The following is a 23991-nucleotide window of genomic DNA, read 5'->3' as shown; positions in this document are numbered from 1 at the left end:
TGCTCACATTGGTTTCCTTCGGGTGCGGTTTCCCCCACAATCCAAAGACATGTGGTATAGGTGAATTGAATGAATTAAATTGGCCGTAGTGTATGTGTGTGAATGCAAGTGTGTATGGGTGTTTCCCAGTACTGGGTTGCAGCTGGAAGGGCATCCGCTGTGTTAAACATATGCTGGGAAAGTTGGCGGTTCATTCTGCTGTGGTGACTCCTAATGAATAAAGGGACTAAGCCGAAGGAAAATAAATTAATACAATTGAAATCATTTTTTAACATGTTAACTGCCAGTGTCCCTCTTTTAGTTATTGTATTGTTACTGTCGCTTATATTAGTAATTATTAAATGATTAAAAACTCTAAATGCATCCTGTTAAAACCATTCTGAAATCAGGCTTTGCATTACCATGAAAGCGGTATTTTAATCCTTAAATTGTCTTAAACTCATAATTTTACTGCAGTGTTTTTAAAATTTTAATCTTGATCAAACTGCAAAGCTCTAGGTAAAGGTTTGGTTATTTCTTTGTGATAGAAGTGATTAGATGTTATTTATTTCTTTTATGGCCGTAGAATGTACCAATCAATCAATCAATCAATCAATACCATTTTTTAGTGGATGTAAACAAAAACAATGGGACCTATTTTCTGTTTTACATTTTTAATATCTACAGCTTCCGAGAATCTAAAAAGGTCCACATATTGATAAATGATGTCATGACAACTGTTTTAACATTAAGTTATGATTGAATTGCCTTTTGTTACAGTTATAGCAAGCAGGAAATGTTTATGGGCCATCCACATTGAGATGGTCTATCTGACCAGTGAACGTAACTTGGATTGACATATGGCTTTCATTTAAGAGACTTTATATTCAAAAACATTAATTATATTTAACGGTGCAGTTTTTACAGTATGTTTAAACCTCTCGAACTTTATTTTTGTCTCTAAATGATTTTACTTCAGCAATAATCTGCAGAGCGTTTTTGCATAAAGAGGTTAAAATGAAAAGAATGAATTTGCAACAATATTGATAGTGGAGAATGTTTTTTGCAAGTCCTAATATATCGCACATAATTCTGTAGTGATTTTGGTTAATAAACTGTACATTTAGAGCTTCGCTTTGACAGCTCAGTTTTATTTTAATGCTCTGTGTCAATTGTGAAGAAATGTAAATTATAATTTGCACAAAAACGTGGCTAACACAAAGATTAAGATAAAAAAGAACGGAAATTGATTATGATGTGTTTTTATCAAAAAGCTTCTATCCACAAACGAATCACGCATAATTAAGAGAACCTGCATCTGCATTGAAGTGCTTAAACTTTCCACAAGAGGGAGACATGATACAACTTTTACACCGTCACCATGCTGACACACTGAAAGATTATTCAGCATGAGATGATGTGAATCCAAAATCTTCTGATAAAAAGTTGCATCATTCTGAATTACTTTTTCTCTCCAACTAAATTTATGACAGTTTTCGTGATTAAAGTAAAATGTGAAAATTTTTGAAAAACATCCATACATAGTATAACTTTTGGTATACTTACCTAGAAAAACTGCTAACTGTACTAAAATTGTTATTTACTGTAAATAGGCCAAATAGTAATATAACATATATAGTGTTATATAATGTACATTAAGGCTCATTTTTATTTTTATTTTCTTAGAAAAATTTAACAAAAAATAGAAAAGAGATTGTTAGTGTAAAAGGATCAAAGCCAGGGGCGGATTTAGTGATTTGGGGGGCCTATAAGCAATTCCAGCCACGGGGCCCAAAAGTCCTAAAAAGCACCCTTTCTACTTGTATTTCATTTTTATTTATTTAGCTGTTTTTTAGCTATCACTCAAACTTCTTTTCAAATGCAATCTCTACATTTTAAATGATTCGTTTAGAACGTCTTTTTATTATTTAAAATTGACTGCTTGACTGATCCATGATTGGTGGTGGTGGACAAATAATTTATTTATAATATTATTATTACATAACATTACACTATTATAATAATATTACATTTCACTTTATATTAAACAATATTTAATTACATTAAAACTTTATTTGTGACTCTCACCATACAAAATATGATAGAGAACAATGTTATATATAGTTTGGGTATAATTTATACTTCTAGATATTTATTGGGGGTCCTCAGATTTTCTGGGGTCCTAAGCAGCTGCTTACTTCGCTTATTGGTTAAATACGCCCCTGATCAAAGTATTTATATATAAATACAAATTTATTAAATACTTAATTAAGTATTTAATTTTAATTAATGTAACTAATTATAATTACATAAAATTATCTTAATAGTCTTAATAGAGTTTTAGTTTTTTTAAATGATGGAAAAGGAAATAGAACAGAAAGTGTGAGTGGACCAGGACATTTTTCTTTCTTTCTTTCTTTCTTTCTTTCTTTCTTTCTTTCTTTCTTTCTTTCTTTCTTTCTTTCCTTTTTCTTTCTTTCTCACATTTATAATGGACAGTTGGCATTTCTGTGTGGAGTTTGCATGTTTTCCCTGTGTTCGCGTGGGTTTCCTCCGGGTGCTCCGGTTTCCCCCACAAGTCCAAAAACATGTGGTATAGGTGAATTGGGTAGGCTAAATTGTCTGTAGTTTATGTGTGTGAATAAGAGTGTATGGATGTTTCCCAGTGATGGGAAAAAACATTTAAAACATATGCTGGACAAGTTGGTGGTTCATTTCGCTGTGACGACCCCAGATTAATAAAGGGATTAAGCCAAAAAGAAAATAAATGAATGTATTTTTTTGTGTGTTTTTTTTTTCTTCAAGACCTACAAAAAATGCAAACTGTAACTGTACTAAAATTGTTATTTACTGTAGGCCTATTTGTAATATTACATATTTAATGTTATATAATGTACATTAAAGCCCATCTATTTCTTCTTTTTTTTAATTTATTCATTCATTCATTCATTTTCTTTTTGGCTTAGTCCCATTATTTATCCGGGGTCGCCACAGCGGAATGAACCGCCAACCCTCCAGCACACGTTTTATGCAGTGGATGCCCTTCCGGCCACAACCCATCCCTGGGAAACATCCACACACCCACTCACACTCATACACTACAGACAATTTAGCCTACCCAATTCACCTATACCACATGTCTTTGGACTGTGGGGGAAACCGGAGCACCCGGAGGAAACCCACGTGAACACAGGGAGAAAATGCAAACTCCACACAGAAACACCAATTGACCCAGCCGAGGCTCGAACCAGCAACCTTCTTGCTGTGAGGCGACAGCACTACCTACTGTGCCACTGCGTTGTCCTCTTCTTTTTTTTTACAAAAATGTAATAAAACATATAAAAGAGGATCAAAGCATTTATATATATATATATATATATATATATATATATATATATATATATATATATATATATATATATATATATATATATATAAATTATAAGATTCTTAATAGAGTTTACATTTTTTATAAAATGATGCAAAAGGAAATAGAACAGAAAGTGCTAGGGAACCAAGACATTTTCCCTTCTTTCTTTCTTTCTTTCTTTCTTTCTTTTTCACATTTTGTTTGGTTCCCTAAAGAACCATTAAATTAAATTCCTCAAAGAACCATTTTCATAAAGAACCCTTTTTCCACCATGAAGAACCTTTTGTGGAATTATAAAAGGGTTCTAGATGTTGAAGTTTCTTCATAGAACAATTGGTGACAATAAAGAAGCTGTGAAGAAAGTGTTGTTGTGACATGAATCAGTAAGCTTGTTGCAGTTGTGGATGATGTGCAACAAATAGCATAACACCAACGAGTCCCATGGGGGCAATCGTGAAATGTCGATTTCTCGATTTTATTAAAATTTTTGTATGCCTATGTTTTTTTTCTTCAACACCTTTATTTTTTTTTATTTTTAATGTTAGATGGATAATGATAATACAGCTGCTCTGACAGGAGAATCTGCTCAGACACTGTGATGTCAAAGGGAATGGGCGCGTCTGCACCACACCGTTTTATTGGTGCGCGCCCACACAAATCCATATCCACGGAGCACAGACGCACACACGCGCTCGCAAGGTATGAGGTAATTGTTTGGTCACGTGACTCCTGCAGTAGCTGTCAAAAGTGATACAGCAGCGCATCCCTGACCAGCCTGCCCGCTTCCAGCTGATTGGACTGCGATCAGGTGTTAGGGATCATCTATAAAGTGCAGAAACGAAAAATATGACTCGTACTTCTTGTATCTTCATAGCAACAGATTACAAACTGATTTTGAAAGACAATTATTGTGAATTTCTGGTAAATAGACCCATGTATTTATTGTTTAGACCAAGTCACAATGACCTTCCTTAAATAGATAAATGAGAGAATACGTAGCCTAAATGACAAATTGAGTGACAGGGCCTGATTTCTGCGAAACAACAGCATATTAAGAAATGGATCTGCAATAATTTATTCCAACCACCATAGAAAATAGACATAAATCATAATTTTACACTGTAATTTTGAAGCACTTATATGCCCCTGTTTTTTAATCCATATATCCATATCTATTTTTCATCCATATATATATATATATATATATATATATATATATATATATATATATATATATATATATATATATATATATATATATATATATATATATATATATATATATACATATACTTTTTTGAGTCCACAATGAATGAGTCCACAAGATGCAGACTGGTATTAGTCGAGTCAGACACAAACCAACGATAACCAATCTTTACACTTGATCCCTTGAATCAGAGTTATTACCCCGCCTATGTCGCAAGTCAATCCGCGTTGGGCTCAAGAGTCAGAGGAGGTGAGACTGGGGTTGGAAAGTAGGGAAAGTGGGGCAGTGGAGAGGGCGGATGGTGTCGAGCACGCGCCTTTCAGGTTCATGTCTTGACAACGCCAAGTTTATCGCTTGCTTCCTTCTCGCGGAAGCGGCGCGTTGTCAGCGTGTGCCAGTGTTGAAGGGGAAAACCTCAGTCAATGCCAAATTTGGGAAGCGGAGTGGAGGAAATGGCATTTCAGCTGTTTTCGCACACCGAGCGTTGCACTGCTGCTGCCGGTGACGCCTGGGGGGAGCTTTAATAAAGCGGGATATACCTGTCTCTAGCAGCTGAAGATGCTGAATTCAAGTGTTTTATTCTCGTCATGGCAAACGGAACCGGCAGCATCATGTTGAAATGCGTGGTCGTCGGCGACGGCGCCGTTGGAAAAACTTGTCTGTTGATGAGCTATGCCAACGACGCCTTTCCAGAGGAATATGTGCCCACCGTCTTTGATCATTATGCAGGTAAATATACCAGATATTATTACGACATAGCGGATGTTAATCGGCATTTCAATGTGTAGGCTATATTAGAAGTATAAAACATTGGTTTTACAAGACCTTGAAGTGACTTGCTTTTTGTTGCGCCTGAATTTCTGTAATGGAAACCACCTGTGGGCTGGGGATGCAACTGGTGCACAGCAGCATCCCTGTGGCACGATTCACCACCCTTTCTTCTGATAAGAAACAAACAAAACCAATTTGCATTCCTCTTTCACTTGATCAGATTTTACTAAATCTATATTAAGCACCTCTTTGGATTGATTAGAAATTAAAGCAATTTTAATCCCTCTTTCAGCTGATCATAAATTAAAATTTTGAGTTCCTATATTATTGATTTCAAAGAACTAAAACAGTTTTGCATCTTTCTTTCGCTCGAGCGATTAAAATTCTTCCTTCACCTGTTCAGAAAGCATGACAAACAGTAGTTTTATTCAAGTTGGATCATTTGAGTTTAAATCAAAAGTCTATAAAATACTAATTTATGATTTTGTTTTCAGTGAGTGTGACTGTCGGGGGTAAACAGTACCTGCTGGGGCTCTATGACACTGCGGGTCAGGTAGGGTTAAATCATTCTTCTCTTACTGGCCTAAGGCTTTTTCATTAGCAATAATAACTGGATCGATGCAAAGTACAGGGTGACCTGTTCAGGTCCATTCAGAGTCTTTTTGCCATTGTATGGATATGATTTAAATGGATGGTTCATCCAGAAGAAAATTGTGTCATCGTTTACTCACCCTTAGGTTGTCTCTGTGTGACTTAATGCAGAACAGCAAAAGATGATATAAGGCAAGCGGACAGTCTAAGGGTACTTTACATAACAAAAAACAACTTTTCTTTTGTGTTTCTGTGAAATAATTTGTGTTGTGAAAACGTTTTCTTGGATCTTAAAAATGACTAAAATCTGTGTATTTTGGCCAGGCTAGTTAATATCTGGCCAGGCTAGTTATTGGCGATGTCATTTAGTCCACCATTGTTGGTGTTTGGCTGTCAAGCTGTAGACCTCATTATAAGGAAATAGATGCTGTGTTGCAGGTTCACCCTATGATTATTTTGTGAGAAAGACAATTAAATTAAAATCATTTACATTTTGGAAAAAACGTTCTCTTTAATCCCCCTGCCAAACTCAACAGGTGTGTTATATCAAATAGGACTGTGGAATATGATGATATACATATATGTATTGCATGGACAAAACAAAAAAATCAATCATATGGAGTTAACTTAGCAAAGGTTCGTAGCGGAACCACGCCTTACTTTGTCTCCTTAACCAATCAGCTACTGCCTAAAAACTTATTTAAGGCAGACCAGGCCTCGCATTGTTCTTCTCATTCTCTTGAAAACCCCTCTCCCCCCTCTATTTCCTTACTTACAATTAGCAATCCTATAACCCTCTCTTCCCTCCTAAGTTGAATCGGGGAGTCCAATCCCTCTACCAAAATATTACAGAGACGGTATACCCCTCTCGCAGTCTCTGGTCATCATCGTAGGATGCCCTATCAACCAACCTACCTGTTCACTGTTTATCCTCTTCCCTTCCCGTTCATCCTACTATTCCGTACCATCCCTACAGAAACATCTAGCCTCAAAATGGCGTGGTCCATGCTGGTGAAATTACGTTTCATATAGTGGTGTCATAAATACATTGTTTGCGCTAATATGTTTGGAATATGTTGGAAAATGTTTCATAATTTATATAAGCACAATATCACACGTAGGGCTGCACAGTAAATCGTTTCAGCATCGATTATGCAATGTGTGTCTGCAGTAGTCACATTGCAGAATATGCAATGTTGAGTTGAGTTTATAATTTATCATCTGGAGAGTTGAGAATACAGTGGAGTCTTTATGAAGTCTAACCATAACAGAGTGAATGTTATTATTTGCATATGCTTTAAAGGCATTTCAAGAGAGTTTAAAGCATTCATGCACAAAAAAAGTACATTTGTAAATTTGATGAAGAATAATTTTACTGATTTACTAAATTGAAGGCTAGGGGAGAGCGGGGCACAAAGTAACACTTTTTGGTTTTGGCCAAATAATGAACACAGTAGTTGGTTTAGACAAACTATATTTTTTTACCAGCAACACACAAGCCTCTCCTACAAATGAGCACTGAAAGTATAACCGCCGAAACTATGGTTTCTGTGCAGTATTACCAAAAGTACCAGGAGTAAAAATGTTACAATTTACCTCACCTATGGGGCAAGTTGTAACAGACAGAGGGTTAGTTGTAACACATGCTTATGCTTATAATGTCAGATTTCACACAATTAATTTAAATTCAGTTTACTTTAAATAGTGTATTTCCTCACTAGCTATTTTTTTCTACATGGCACAGTATGTTCATTTATGTATTTATCTTTTGGATAAACACATTTGGATTTATTGATTTATTATTATCCATTATTATGCAATGCATTTATTTGCATTTTTAGCAATAAAATTATTTTTTTCTATTAAAAACATTTTTTATTTAAAAAGTTCTTAACATTACACTCAAAATTAGAAATATTATTTTGTTTGTTTAATTTGTGCCCAACAGTGTGTGGCTTATTTGTAACATTCTGTTACAACTAACCCCGCTATGTCGTGTTTTCCTCAAAACTAGCTTGCAGTCACTGTGTGTTTTTTACACCTTTCAAAATGGGTTCATTTTTAGCCTAGAAGACTATAATCACAACAATATAAGATTTGTTTGTACATACTTTCACAGATTTTTTTTAAATAAAAAAAAATCGACTATAATAATATAATTATTATATTATTCGACTATAATCCTGTTTCTCATCCAAATTTCACTGAACTTTTACAATTATTGGCAATAATTGCAGACACTGGTGAAAAACTCGGAAGCATGTCGTGTTTAGCCCTGAGCAAATAGCTTAACTTCTGCTTGTTGTTTTTTTCTCTGTTTTTTTTTTTTTTTTGCACATGATTCACAATTTTACAAATTTACCCCGATCAGTCTAAATGAATGATCTGTTGATGTCTGATGTTATTCAATATCGTGCAGCCCTAATTACGTCATTTAAGGATGCAGACAGAAACATGAATAACAGCATCAAGAGAAAGTTGCAATTTTCAGCGCATTAGGTTTTGCAATTTATTTTGCGATTTATCTTTTGTTTTTATGTTTACTGTAGTCATTAGTTTTTGGAAAGTCTTTTATATTATTTTTTATATTAAAAAGTTTTATTTTTATTTGTACATTTCAATCAAACATTTGCCCTAAAACTCCAAATAAATCAGAATATGATGAGTAAATGTGAATGAGTACATTATAAATATATACTTTTTAAAACAATGGTCTCAAACTCAAGTCCTGGAGGTCCGCAGCTCTGCATTGTTTAGCTCCAACCACTTCCAACTCATACCTGCTTAACAGTCTTGAGTAGTCTTGAACACCTTGATTAGCTGGATTAATTGGGTGTGATTTGTGTTGGAGCAAATCTATACAGTACTGCAGCCCTCCAGGAATCTAGTTTGAGACCGCTTTAAAATGTAAAAATGAAACTGTCCTTTACATGTGGTCAGACAATTAATTGGTTGAATTTACAGAAATGATACTATACCACAATATACTGAATATCATTATGCGGATATGTGATAAATACAGTACATAAATTGCTCTCTAAATCTTGCTGTAAGTAGTTGTAAATGCAGACGGAAATTTGATCATGATGTTTTTTCATTCAGGGCCAATAATTTACAAGTGGTATGGGCTGGAATTGTTAAAAAAGCATAGAATCTGAATATCTGCCAGCGTGTGTAGGCTTGGATTGCTAATGAATGATTTATTTATACATTAGACTCCATGTACTGATACATTTTTGCCCTTCTGCCACTGCAAAAGCGTCAGACTATTTCGGTTGAATAGTTGAAGATAGCTGATTTTAAATGGCTTTCCACATGGTTCCAATACAGACATCACAGCTTTTATGCCATGTATGATTATTAACCATATTGTTATTGTTTCATTCAAATAATATAGAAACCTGTATCCTCATATTTTAATGTGGGTCATGAAGCAGACAAAATTGTTGCCAGGACTTCCGGACATACCAAATCCATGAGATAAAATCCACTTTGAAGCTCTTAGTTCTTCAACATAGTGATGTAGTGGATCTGACACGGTTGGATGTTTTCCATTGAGCTTCGTCCTTTAAAAAGACTCAGAATGTGAGTAGTGGGCCAGATGTGTAGAAGTGTCACTGAGGGCCAAGCGGTAGGGTTTAGTTTTGAAGCAGTTCAAACACAGAAAACCCTCCCCACGTGTGCACTCTCGCTCTCTCTTCACAGCTGGCACCAGTTAGTACCATACAGAAACCATAACCATCGCTTGATCAAGAGGAGTCATTTAACTGGAAAGAGAGTTAAATTCAAAGCTGATGCTCAGAGTGGTATGACAGACTTAAAGTTGATAATCATCCCAAACTTTTGTGACTTAATAGGTGTTTATAGTTTCAAGACAAAGCTGATTTAATGAAAAATGTATTTATTATTCATTCATTCATTCATTTTTCTTCGGCTTAGTCCCTTTATTCATCAGGGAACGCCACAGCAGAATGAACCCCCAACTTATCCAGCATATGTTTTATGCAGTGCATGCCTTCCCTACTAGGAAACACCCATACACTCTCACATACACACACATACCCTACGGCCTGTTTATTTTATTCAATTCACCTTTAGCTCATGTCTTTGGACTGTGGGGAAAACCGGAGCAGCCAGAGGAAACCCATCCCAACATGGGGTGAAACATGCAAACTCCATACAGAAATGCCAACTGACCCAGTCAGGATTCGAACCAGCAACCCTTTTGCTGTGAGGCAAACAGTGCTAACCCCTGTACCACCCTATTTATTATTTATGTAATTTATTTTTTGTAGAATGAAAATTATTGGTTACCATCAATGTTAAGCAGGATTTTGAATGTATATTTTAGGCAATCTCTCTGGTAAAACTATGAAGTGGCTTTTGAACACTGGATGTAGTGCGTGAGTTTTATAGACTACCTTAATCATGATTTGTGTCACTTTAATTGTTTTTTTTTTTTGGAACAAACTGTCCATATCCATTATCCTCTCCTAATTATATATAATGTTTTGTCTGAATTCCTTTTAAATAGTTAAATGAGATTTTAGTGTACAATAAGCATTCTTAATGAATTTAATGGAATTTATATCAATATAAAGCATCAAACATATACCAAAAATTTTATCTTAGTACCAACTACCCAGATAATAATTTAACCATAATCTGTATTTTTCATTTAAATTTTCTGGATTCCATTTTAATGGTTTAAAATGGCTAAATTACTAATCAAAACAAAAGTTTGATTTTGTTTTCTGTGATGCCATGGAAGAACCATTTTGTTTTATTTAAAGAACACTTCAGTTTATGCTGTTGAAACTAGAAACGATGCATTGCTTTGGCAATATAAGGTATATTTTTATGTTAAAAGGAGCTTTTGTCTTAACCTTTTTTCTTACTTTGGTTTTCATTTCTGCAATATTGCTGCTGAAACAACAGCATAAACTACCATGACAATGATCACCTCAGTTGCTGACTATGTACTATATTTGGTGTTTAATGTAACCATTATGAGATTCAACACCAATTTACATGACTTTTATTGCCATACGGAAAGTGCCAGCTGATAATTTACCTAAAATCTTGAAATTAAAATAAACTTTTAAATGCTTTTTAGTTAAATATGGATGTTAGATCTGTAAACTCAGTGTAAACATGCATCAGTCACTCAGCATGTACTTTTAACAATGTTTTTTTGCTCTTATTTTCATTTTTATTGCAAAAACTTTCATACATACATTGCCGCCTAAATGCTTACAAGAAAGAAATGAACCATATATTAAAGTTCTACAAAACAGAACTCAAAGCCCTACCTTCCACCCCATCCATCTAACATTGATCTAAATATTTGTGGAAAATTCATCAAAAATAAAATAAGGCACACATGAATAACATTTACAAAAATAATATGGAACTGGCTGGGACAAAAAGTAAAAATTGAAGCAAGGTGTACATGGACAATGAAACCAAAACAGATATTATAAAATAATTAAAAGAATATTATAAAATAAATAATGAAACAAATAAATTAATTAATATACAATAGTCTTGTAAAAATCTATCAGTCTATCTGCAAAAATAATATGAATGGTTTCCAAATCTTGTTAAAAAATGACAATTTGTCACTTGGTATAAATCTTCGAAGTGTAACTTATTTCCAAGTTCTCTTGTCCACATTTTAAAGATGGGGACACTTTTAACAATGTTAATGAGGGTTAATATTTATTATTAGATTATAAACCTGTCCATTTCATTGGGAGTGCCGAGCACTAATGTTCACATCTGAATGTCTGGTATTTAAATGTTTCTGTTATGTCACGTCAGGTGTGAATGCGAAATCATTGGAACCTTATATGTTGATAGTAACTGTTTTTAAAATAACATTTTTAAAATGTAAAAAACCTTTTCAACTACAAAGAAATCTGCGGAATGGGTTAAAAATTGATGTTAAAGGTTCTTTTGTGGAACCATCAGTGGCAATAAAGAACAGTTTATGGTTCATTTTCAGTTCGGATTTTGATTTATTCATAAAAATAAATATTGTATTTTCACTTTGACTAAATTCTAAAGATCCTGCAGTTTGTTTTTTTTTTGGTATCTTTTATGCATATTTCTAGAAGTGTTTAAACCACATAAACGTACAAGATGCATTCAAAAAAAGTTTATAACCTTTATTCCACAACTTCGCATTACATTGCAATTGAAAGGGGCATAAAACTGTCATGTATTTGGCGCTAATCTGCCAGTTCGTTTTCAAACATTGGACTTTTCTTTTTTTAAACCCAAAGTGTTTAATAGGAATAATACACATTTTTCAAAGCAGTCTTTGAAAGATCAGATTGCTTGGAATTTGGAACAGTTTGGAAGCCCAAATAAATTGTTAGAGACTTTTTGTGCCCTTCAAGACATCTCGCATCTATAATCGTTTTCCCTGCGGTAGTACTATGTGTGCTGTTGCCATATTTCAATTTAAATATTCCATATACACCGTGTTCTGCACTGACTAGATAAAGAACCTCATCAAAAGTCTCTTTGTATGACAGAGGATGGCTTGCCCTTCTCAGTGTGTGCTTTCCATGGCCATATGATTTCAAACCTCATTGGGAACAGAGAAAGAAGAGACCATTTTCTGGCACAGCTGAATAACTGCTATCAATATTGGAAGAATAGGCAGGTGTTCGTTCTATTTCAACATGTCAAAAATAGTTTCAAGCCTGTGATTTCTTAGAAGGAGGGCGTCGCTTGGCTCATAAGCAGATGCATGTCAGTTGGATGCCTTCACAGACTCTGCGTCTGATTGGTTCTGACATGCTAATTGCCTCAGGAGGAGTAAGAGAGTATCTGGATAGTGTCAGTAAAGGGGCAAACTCTCATATGTTGGCATCTTTCTCTAGTCTTCACCTTTTTCTTTCTTAAGTGAGGTGATGTTTTACCAGGGCTTTGATTTGACAGATATTTAATGAGCTTCAGAGAAGGAACTGGACTCCAGATGTGAAGCACAGCATTTCTTATTCAACCCAGGAATCCTGACTGTCTTTATGCCCCTTTTGAGGCACACGCTAGCTACCTTGTGACTTGCTAGATAACTAGAAGGATTTTAAAACCATAAGATTTGAAGTGCTCACACAATGTGGTCCTTTTGTTCACAATTGCTTTGAATTCTTTCTGGAGTCTATTTCTGGAATGAAAGAAGGACATTGAGTCCGAGCCGCACACAAATGCATACAGCTATTTTTTTGTTTTCTTTTTAGAGGAGACACGATTGAAAAGGCATGCAATTTGCAGACTGACTGATATGTGGGCTTATGATTGTAACTTGCGTTGTATAATATTTTGTATCATTTATTAGACACTTATCTTAAAGTACAAATGAAGTCAAAACTAATGATTTTGTTAGCTCACATTGCTAGTTTTGTGGTGAACAGTTCATCTGTGCATGTCATTAAGAAAATAAATAGTTTGCCCTTCTAATCTTTAATTGCAATCTGAAAATGCACTACCTGTTTGTTTTTAGTTAAATTGTCAATTACGTGATTTTGAGGTATTGGGCGTGGCTAACATACTTAACCCCTCCCCTCCAACTGTCAGTTTTTACAGCAAACAGAAATGGATGGATGGTGTCTGTTAGATTCTGAATGTGAGTAGATTCTGAATGAAATGCCTACTTGATTACATCCATTCAGCTCGCAACAAAAAAAAACAAGCATCGCCCACTGTTTGCTCATTTAATATTTTGTTTCTCTAGGACCTGTGTCACAATATGAAAAAAAAAAAAAAAAACAGTCGCAGAAAATAAATAGAAATCTTGTTCATGGTTCATGTGGACTTTAAGTAACTTAAACAAGTAAAGAAATGCAAAAACTGTGTATTATATACAAGCCAACAAATTAGCAATTAGTGTTGCGCTGCAATTATAACTTAACTTTAAAGCTATTTCTGTATTTATTCTTATCTTTAACTTTTTATTTTTTGTATTTAGTTTTTAAATACATTTTTATTGATGATATTTTAGTATTTCATTTTAATGTAGTGTTTTTTCAGTTGGTATGGAAAAAAAGACCACTTGAAAATTTTCAATTTTCTGAATTTTTAAGTTAAATAACAATATTTGTTTTATTCTATAAAGACCTGAGGTCTGTTCTTCGTACCTCGCTTAAATGATCTAAGATGATTTAACTGATCCTGGATCTTTTAATGTTGATAACTGATGTCCAGCTGATTTGGTTCTTCAAATAAGTTTGTGAATCAGATTTAAATGCCTGGATGAACTGATCTGCGATCTAAGATCAGTTCATCCAGGCATTTAAATGTTTGAAGAACCAAATTAGCTGGACATCAGTTATCAACATCCATCCATCCATCCATCCATCCATCCATCCATCCATCCATCCATCCATCCATCAACAAAACTTATGTAATCTGCAATATGTAATGCATCGTTGAATTGATGATCATGATTTCAAGGATCGCTAGAAAAAAATAAGACAATATTTATACTCAAAGAACCACGGGTCTGTTCTTCGTTAGTGGATTACTCAATTATTATATATAATATTACTTGAGTAATCCACTAACGAAGAATGGACCCGTGGTTCTTTGAGTATAAATATTGTCTTTTTTTTTTTTTTTTTTTTTTCTGAAAATTACACTTGGTCAGATTAACAAATCTTTTCTTTCCTTTTTTGTGATTTGAAAATCATTGTTATTTCACTCATCTGTAGTTATAACATTGGTGTTATTTAAAAACTTTTTAAAAAGTTTATTTTTCTTCAATTTAAACTTGCAAATTTAAGTTTGCTGTTCAGTAGCATTTCTGCTTTATTAAAAACAACTTATTTCAATTATTAATTTCTTTAGTAGTTTAAGTTAATTATTGCCTTCAGCCAATCGTTACATTGCTGATCATGATTTCGAAGATCGATAGGTCTGTCCTTCACAACACGCAGCGATCTCAGATCAATTCATCCAGAAATTTTAATCTGATTCGCGAACTTGTTCGAAGAACCAACTTAACCAAAGATCAGTTATCAAGATTAAAAGATCCAGGATCTGCCAAATCATCTTGGATCATTTAAGTGAGGTACGAAGAACAGACCCCAGAGCAGTATAAAGTATAGAGCAGTGGAAAGATCTCAAATGCCTCTTCTCACATGACTATGTGGATAGGCAAAACATTACTTTTGCAAATGATGACATCACTATCATGTGGTATACATGACCAGAACATGAAAGAACCCCAAATGTCACCAAAACAATGGCAGACTACAGAGCTGTGTTTGTGCCGCAGGTGCTGATAAGCTTATTACAACAAAATCTGGTAATGCGCTATAATAACTCTGCTTTTGAATAGACATTTGTCATCATCTTTTTGTGTTTGTGCATGCTCTCTGCATTTTAATGTATCCTGCAGTGCTGTCTGTTTGTTTACAGGGCCACATATAGTCATTGCATACTTATTACACCATTTAACCACTTTCCCATTTCCACAAAGACATTTCTTGAAACTATACATGTATGGATGCAAAACTTTTCTAATACGCAAAAGAGAAAAAACACATTGCCACATAGACGGGCCTTATACAGTAAATGACAGAAAGATACAAGGTTAAATTTGCCATTTTGTATCAATTGTTTGCAGATCTAGCAATTTCTTGAAGCTTCTTCTTATGAAAGTAGATCAGATTGGGCAAAAACTACATTCCATCCAGCAGCAGAGAGAGACTGAAGGTTCTTGTAAGTGAATGTGTGCATCACTGTAATGATACCACCAGCCATGGCTAGCTCGCTGGAAATACAGACCTGTAGGAGTGCGTTCAAGTAGGAGGATGCTGTTTTGAAGTCAGACATCAGTGCCAGGTCAGAGCCTTCAATTTAGAACAAACATGCCATCACATTCCAGATCATAGCAGAAGACTGATACCAACAAGGTATCTGATATAAAGTGCATCCCTTCAGACCGCATTTACTCCCACCTCAGATGGCATCAGGTGGCTTGTTTAACTTGGTTCTAGTTAAGCAGCATGTAGTCCCAGGTGCAGCACGTCTCCTCTAAAGCATCTGGCCAGAATCTGCTTCAACTCCTGAAGGAAGTTCAGAGAGAAAAGACAGCATTGAGCTTCATCTGGGCTCAGTAATCCGCCTGTGTGTGTGTTTATTCGCTGTACCGCACAGCAAGCTTCAATTAATCTGCATCGTCTAAGTAAACACAGACATGAATTATTCTCTTTGGATAAATGGCTCAGGAGCCTCTTTTCGCTCGAAATTTTATTCCTTTCTCTAGTCCCTTTCCTGCTCAATACATTCTGAATATAAAAGTTTCTGTGGAAAATCATCCAGCCATTACATTCCCACTTTTCTTCTTTGTCTTCTACTTGCATAAGTGGGCCTTGTGGGTAAATTTAGCTTGCTGATTTTTCGTTCTCTCTCTGATTCCTGTTGTCTTATGTAAGGAGTGAGGTGCGAACGGCAGAGAGACTATCAACTGCAGATTGACCCACTTCTTGCACTACAGCAAATCCATACAGATAATCGTGCTGGGCGACAAGGGGAAAATAATAAATCTTGATTGTCTTGAATCGTGTTTGATGGATTCAGTATTATGATTATGATTTCTGTTTTTACATTTTATTATTCAACTTAAAAAGCACGATATTTAACTTGTTTTTCATTAAAATGAACAAACACTACTAGAGCATGTTATATATGTTGGATATATACTTCAAAAATCCAAAATGTTTTTAATAATGCTCAAATCCAGAGAAATTTTGCATCAATAGCTTTCAGCCTTACTCTACATCATACACGTTTCAGCAGGAATCCTATAGGATGTAAAGATGACAACTCCCATGATTCCACACTCATTCACGGCATCATCAAGACAACAGTTGCGTCCCAATTCCAATACTATCCATCCTAAATAGTATTTGAAAATAGAATTAGTATGTCCTAAATCGTAGTATGTTAAAAAAAGAGTACGCCAAAGGTTCCCGGATGGTTTACTATTTCCGGTAAAAATTTCAAGTGTAGAACCGTCCATACTCTAACCCAGGGGTCACCAATCTCGGTCCCGGAGGGCCGGTGTCCCTGCATGGTTTAGCTCCAACTTGCCTCAACACACCTGCCTGGATGTTTCAAGTACACCTAGCAAGACCTTGATTAGCTTGTTCAGGTGTGTTTGATTAGGGTTGGAGCTAAAATCGGCAGGACACCGGCCCTCCAGGAACAAGTTTGGTGACCACTGCTCTAACCGCTGATATTGCCCACAGTACATTGTATGTTGGACGTGAATTTGATTAGAACTACAAACTTGAGTGAAAAGTGTAAATGATCGACTAATGTGATGGATGCGCGAGACCAACTGTCAAGTAAAGAGACTTCAGTAAAGATGTGTATGACTTTTAATTAATATCTAGCCCACTGGGAAATATTTACATTGCGTTTTCTGTGTTATATTTAATCTGCAACAACAATACTAAACCTGTACAAAAAAAAAACATGTTTGGACATTAACATCCGAATTATCTAAAGACTTGAGGAGAGATCTCTGCATGAAAGACTCGCGAATGGCAGAAATATAAATTGGGACGCAGCATACGCCTTTGTTAGTTGTGATATGCACTCTCTAGTGGCAAAAGTGGCTAACATACTATGCCTTTGTTTGTTGTGAATATGCGCCCTCTAATGGCCTCTGGTCTGGCAAATTTGGTCGCTTTGAATGGTTATGGACTGTCCACTAATCTTACTGACAAGTTAACCAACCAATCACATTTTGTTGTGTCATGTCATGTTTAGGGGGGTGGAAAGTCCCCACATTAACAGCTCTACATGCCATCTAGTGCATCATGCATTCACGAACATCTGTACAAGTTTACAGCCCAACAATATCCTAAATGATCCAGCGGCAAAACACATAGGAGATCAGCATGATCTAGACACTGGTCAGAGATTCAATCATTATTTGGGTGACCTATTTCTACATATCACACAAAATGATGACAGAAAGTTAACATTTTGTTGTGTTTGAGTATCTACAAATAATAATAATAAAACGCATTACTGTTGTGAATGATGTCTCACTTTTATCTTTGAACAAATTGACAGAATATTTGAAGGTTTTTCACTGCTATTAGAAAAAAATAAGAGGTTAAAGATACCTGTTTCTTGTCGATATCATAAGTTGATGAGCATTTATGCAGTGAATATTGCATACTTAATATCACATCGGAAATAATCCAGCATTTAGTCAAATTATTAAATGTTCATCATCACAAAGTTATTCTCACAACAGCAGATGGGTGTGCAGGCAGTAAATCACAGATTCATGAATGTCTCAGAGGCATTTTTACTAAAGCACATAAATTTAACCAAGAATGCTGTTACCCACCTTTCACAATGTGTGCACTCTGATGACAGCCATGCCAATACAACGCTTCTGTTTTAAGAATATAGTGTCCTGCTTTATATCCAGCAAGCAGTTTTGGAGATGTCCAATTGCCGTGCTCTATTGTTTTGCCCATATGCGCAGTGATGTGAGGGGGTGAACAATCAAAATTGGTTCTTTTAGGTAGAAATTATGACAAATGTTTCATATCCAGTAGGCATACTAGTTAAGACACATCTCTTTTAGATTCCAATTAAATGGCCAAAACCGACTCTTGGACATCTTTTAAAAATGTTAACACGCGAGTCTTGCATAGTTAAGAATGCTGTGTTTAATAATAATCTCTTAATAATCAATGTCATCAATGTAAACCACAGATGTTTTTTATCCTATCAGACATGTTTGCAGGCAGATTGGTTAAGATTACTGCACATTCGACTCCCAGAAATCCTGTATATTTAAACCAATCGGAAGTGTTGTCCATGGGCAGTGCTTAGCTTGACATCTGAAGCTGAAACTACTAAAAGTATAACCACCACCACGGTGATCAAGGGTGTAAATATTAAATAAATTCACTTGTTTTATATCTTCAACGTATAAAATATGATGTCTCCAAGATGGCCTAGTTATTCAGAAATATTATAAAATGGCAAAATACTGAATGTTTCTCACCTAAAATGTAGACATTCAGGTTGAGAGGTTGACTCAAACTGACTAAAAATAGGAATCTGTGTGATATGGAAATCTCTCTTTAACTCTTAAAAGGACAGTTCACCTAAAATGAAAATTCTGCCATCATTTACTCACCCTTCACTTGTTCAAAACCTATTTGAGTTTCTTTTTTTCTGTTGAACAAGTTGAATATATTTTTTAAAAATGCTGGTTGCTGGTACCCATTGACTTCCATAGTAGAAGAAAAAAACTTTATAACCCCATTAGGGAAAATAAATGATGAGGTAATTGTAATTTTTGGGTGAACTATCCCTTAAACTTTTTATTTTTTCTTCAAATAATGTAATACGGCAGATGTCACTTCCATTGCAGTATTTCAGATATTGTTGTTTTAACCCTAAACACATAACTCAGTTCTTTAGTAACCCTAGATGTCAGTAATAGTGAAACTGAAAGTATATAGATATCTGATCAATCAATAACTACATTTCACCATTACTTGGCAAGGTGACAATGTAAATGTGTTTTATGTGCAATCTTTGCTATTAGTTTATGATATTGGCCAAATTTAGTGATTACTGATTGAGTGATTCAACATGGTCATCTCCATTGAGCTTCACTATTAGTAGACTAGTAACAATAAATGTTTTGTAGAAGCAACACCAAAATAACAGCACCTTTTAGCAATGCACTAAATATCAAACATACAATAGTATTTCATTACATTGCACTGGTTTTCTGTTGATTGAGGAGTTTGACTGTGTTCAAGTCTCTGGTTCGCAGCATTTTATACATTAAAACATCATTCCAAAAAACATACAATTTCTTTATCCAATCAGTAAGATCAGAACTGAAACTGCTCTAACATTTAAACACAACCTTTATCTCTGCATATTATACAGAGGACTTGCAGACTGAGATGGACTTCAGAATAGATATAGTCCATCACACACGCACACAAACAGAGATAAATCTGATTGACTAAGGAGTACAGACATGCATACATGCAGTAAATGGAGAGCAGAGGGGCTCTGGAGATAAATGTTTCATAGGAACATCAGCGTAAAAACCCTCTTTCTCTCTCCATCCGTCTGTGTGACTGAGGGAATCTTACAGGAGCTCGGTACAGACAGACCCATTACAATCTGATCTGAACGACAAGGGGAAGAGAAAAGGGCAAGGCAGTTACACTCTGAGTGATAGTTGGGTGGATGGATGTTTGCTTTATTAGCTCTGTGCTGTAATAAAAGCGGAGACACAATCAACACTGAACACACAACAAGGCATATGACTCCTAAATTGTAGGTACATTCAGGCATTTGTGATTCATTTGCTTTAAACTGGAATAATACACAACCAATGTATCATTGACAGGACATTGGATCCATTAATTTAAAGGCTTAAATATGATGGGAAACAATTGATTTCTGTTACTAATACCCAAACACAATTCAATTTTTTTACCCCTACCCCTTGCCCTTGGCCCTAGAAACAAAGTGTGAAGGGGTAGGGCTTGAATATTTACATCTAAGAAATGGGACACCACTACAACACCCACATGTCATCATATGTTATCATGAGCTCTTACTTCATATGAGATCAACGATGGCGACTGCTGTTGTTATTCCAGTTGCGTTATTTTTTTTGATAGTTATCTTAAGGATATGCCCAAAAAGCAATTATATCTATTTGTCATAATGATATAATGTGACAATAATTGGGCCTTATTGTTTTAAACCACTAAGAGTTGACAATAACAGACATGACAATAACAAGAGTTGACGTTTCCCTCCATTTTTGTGCTTTAGCTCAAGATGCTAACCTTAATCCAGTTCCACATGGCACCTCTAAAACAAATCTTTATGTATTCTCATTATATTATTATTTTTAAAAAGGGAATGAGAAATTTACTATCACAATAAGAGAGTTGACAAATAATGAATCTACTATTGGTGTCTATTATTGGAGTTCACTTTTAGATATTGCTTGATGCTATTAGCAGGTTTGGCATGCAATCTGAGCTCGAAGTTAATTGAGCCTGGTCAATTAGCATGTTAGGGCGTCCCAGATCAGGTACAGTAGGTCTCGAGAGCTCCCCCTGGTAATGGAGGAAAAAGAGGAAATCGCTTTGGAAGAACCTCCCTTTCACCCAAAGATAAAGCAGTAGAGTGAAATTGGTCTATTTATTGTAGCCTTGTATCAGTCTGATTGGATTAGTGGTAGTTATGGATGAGAGGCCAGCCTCGATCAATGATATCACATGCTTCTCTCGGAATTAGTTCATAAAACTTCACATAGTAAACGTGCAAATTTAATGAGAGGTGAAAATGCCCCAATGCTTTCTAGAGTTTCCCATTAGAGGAAGTGAAATCCCTTGGAGCAAGTCGCATGTTTTTTTTCTGTCAGTGTTTTAATTTTAGGATCATTATGCCATTTTATAACAGATGTAACAGAGTTGATCAGAACATAGGAGCAGACAGAAAATAGTTTTTCTAAAATACTGAAATTACAAATGATAGATGTGCCATGCTAATGCTTATTTAACTTTGTGGAGTGAAAACACAATAAAGGTGTAAGTTAGACTTATGTCATGGTGATTGTTGCTGAATGTATGATTAAGGAGGCAGTTACAAATTACAAGACCAAAATGTCTCTAAATAAAATAATGAATTGTAGAAATAACTTAATATTTTTTTTTCTGTGATATTATTCAAAATGGTTATATTAAAGTTTTTGCTTTAAAAAAAATAATATAAGGTTTATCTTGGAGAAACAAATTGTACACAAAAATATAGATTATTATATTATATTATATTATATTATATTATATTATATTATATTATATTATATTATATTATATTATATTATATTATATTATATTATATTATATTGTTAATACTTGATGTGTACATATACCATTACAGTTGTATTAATATTGTTCTTCAGAATGCTCTCTCAAAGCGTTGTTGTTGTTGTTGTTGTTGTTGTTATTATTATTATTATTATTATTATTAATAATAATAATAATAATAATAATAAACATTTATATTATTATGATTATTAACTTTAAGGAATTACACAAACTTTAAGAAAACAGTAAAACTATACAATAAATTTTTTTTTTTTTGTTAAACTCCTGTTAACATTTTATCATTGCAATTTTAAGTTTTATGACTTTAGTTAAATGCGCATATATATATATATATATATATATATATATATATATATATATATATATATATATATATATATATATATATATATATATATATATATAATATTATTATTTATTTATTTTTTTAAATTTATTTTTTTTTTTTTAATAAATATATGCCGTATTTGTCAGCCCACTTTACCACTAGGCTGGTGCATATTCTTTTCATTGCAAAAAAAGAAAAGAAAATATATATATATATATATATATATTCAAATAAAAATCGAAACAAAATAGAAACCTGTTATATTAAATTAGAATTTTGACAAAAATGAAGAAAAACTAAAACAAATGTCCTTTGCCATTTTAAATGCCAATTCATACCAGTGAGAGCTGCTATAGCAATAGCTTTAAGACACAGGTTTAAAAAACAAAAAAATTAATGGAGTCACATCACAGTAATAATGACAACTGTAGAGATGAGCCATATCATTGACGTCCCTTTCAAAATGATGATCCCATCTGAGGAATAATAAAAACTAGAGCACTAGAATTTAAAGAGCCAGAGAGCAAAACTGCAGCACACACTCGTATATAACCCAGTCGATATTAAGAGCGGAGCACAAAATACATCCTTCAAAAACACACACAAACACACACACAAAATTCCTACCAACCTCAAACCTCTAAACAGTAAGCATATGCATGTATCCACAATATTTGCACACAAAAGCATGTATTAAACAATGTATAATAATGCTAATTATAAACCCCTTTAAGCCGAATATGTCATTCTGACGTCTATAGCAAATAAAGGACAGTGACTAGGCATCTCGAAACCACACATAACAAATGCCTGATAGTCCTACTCCATCCTATATCAGATATTTGCTTTTCTAAGAAACAAATAGGAGAGAGACACAGACAAGAGTTGTCTTATACTGTACAATGTATGAAGCAGAAACTGTACAATTGAATGTATTGTCACAGCGTTCATGCCCAGGAGAAATGCGTGCTTTCAGAAGCTGTCAGTGGTATCAGCTGGAGGGAGAAGCTGGATGGTAATGACGGCAGCAGAGAAGGGTGTTTCCAGGTTCACTGCATTAGACTCTCTTTTTTTTTTTTTTTTTCTTCTTTTTTTTAAAATCCATTTCCCTCAGCTCTCAAAAGAGCAGGGTGCTCACATACACACACACAGGTACACACAGTTTTCACAGAAATGTCACATGTTTCATTATTAACAAGCTCTGGATCACGATAAGCCGTCACTGGGCGTTTTAAAGGGAATGAAGCAGTAATATAAAAACCTATTTAATAGACTGGTTTTCAGAGGATGTAATCAAAATGTGCTTTAGTTTCATTAACGGACAGTAAAGCAGGCTGTTTGAGCTCAACTGGGTCTTTATGCTACAACAGAAACCAATGTAGCGGAAACTACTTAAAATTATGAGCGACTTGTGGGTTGATTTGGCAGTTCTGGTGTAGTTTTTATTGCATTGAGATTACATTTTTAATAGCAAAAATACATCAGCATATTTCTCTGTGATTTGTAAAAAAATGTGTACAGGATTAGACCCAAATGTATTAATTTAATTAAAAAAAAATTTATTGACGTCCAAATGTAATGATATTGTTGCAATTTAAGGAGATATTTCACACCCCAAAAATAAATAATTTGTTACTCCCTCAAATGTTTAGGTCAAAAATTTAAGTCAGGAGTTGAAACATTAATCATCATAAAAAATAATCACTGACTTCCATTGTAGGAAATCTGTGGCTGTGGACAGTTTAAGCTAGCAGTTTTCAACATTTTTCTAAATATTTTCCTTTGTGTTAATTAAAAAAAGAAGTAAATGATGACTGAAATT

At 34.4% G+C, this 23991-nt stretch overlaps 1 protein-coding gene across 1 annotated transcript in view; it reads left to right on the top strand.

The window, feature by feature from the left end:
- The first annotated feature begins 4778 nt into the window (after positions 1-4778).
- The window catches only part of rhoq (ras homolog family member Q), a 37142-nt gene continuing 17929 nt past the window's right edge, over positions 4779-23991 (top strand). The window contains exons 1-2 of the mRNA XM_056468928.1: positions 4779-5285; positions 5822-5880. Coding sequence (XP_056324903.1) covers positions 5144-5285; positions 5822-5880 — 201 coding nt within the window. The 5' untranslated portion in view covers positions 4779-5143. The remainder of the gene's footprint in view (positions 5286-5821; positions 5881-23991) is intronic.

The sequence above is a fragment of the Danio aesculapii genome, chromosome 12, assembly GCF_903798145.1.
Source record: "Danio aesculapii chromosome 12, fDanAes4.1, whole genome shotgun sequence".
Taxonomy (NCBI): domain Eukaryota; kingdom Metazoa; phylum Chordata; class Actinopteri; order Cypriniformes; family Danionidae; genus Danio; species Danio aesculapii.
This window is presented reverse-complemented; position numbering and strand designations above follow the sequence as displayed.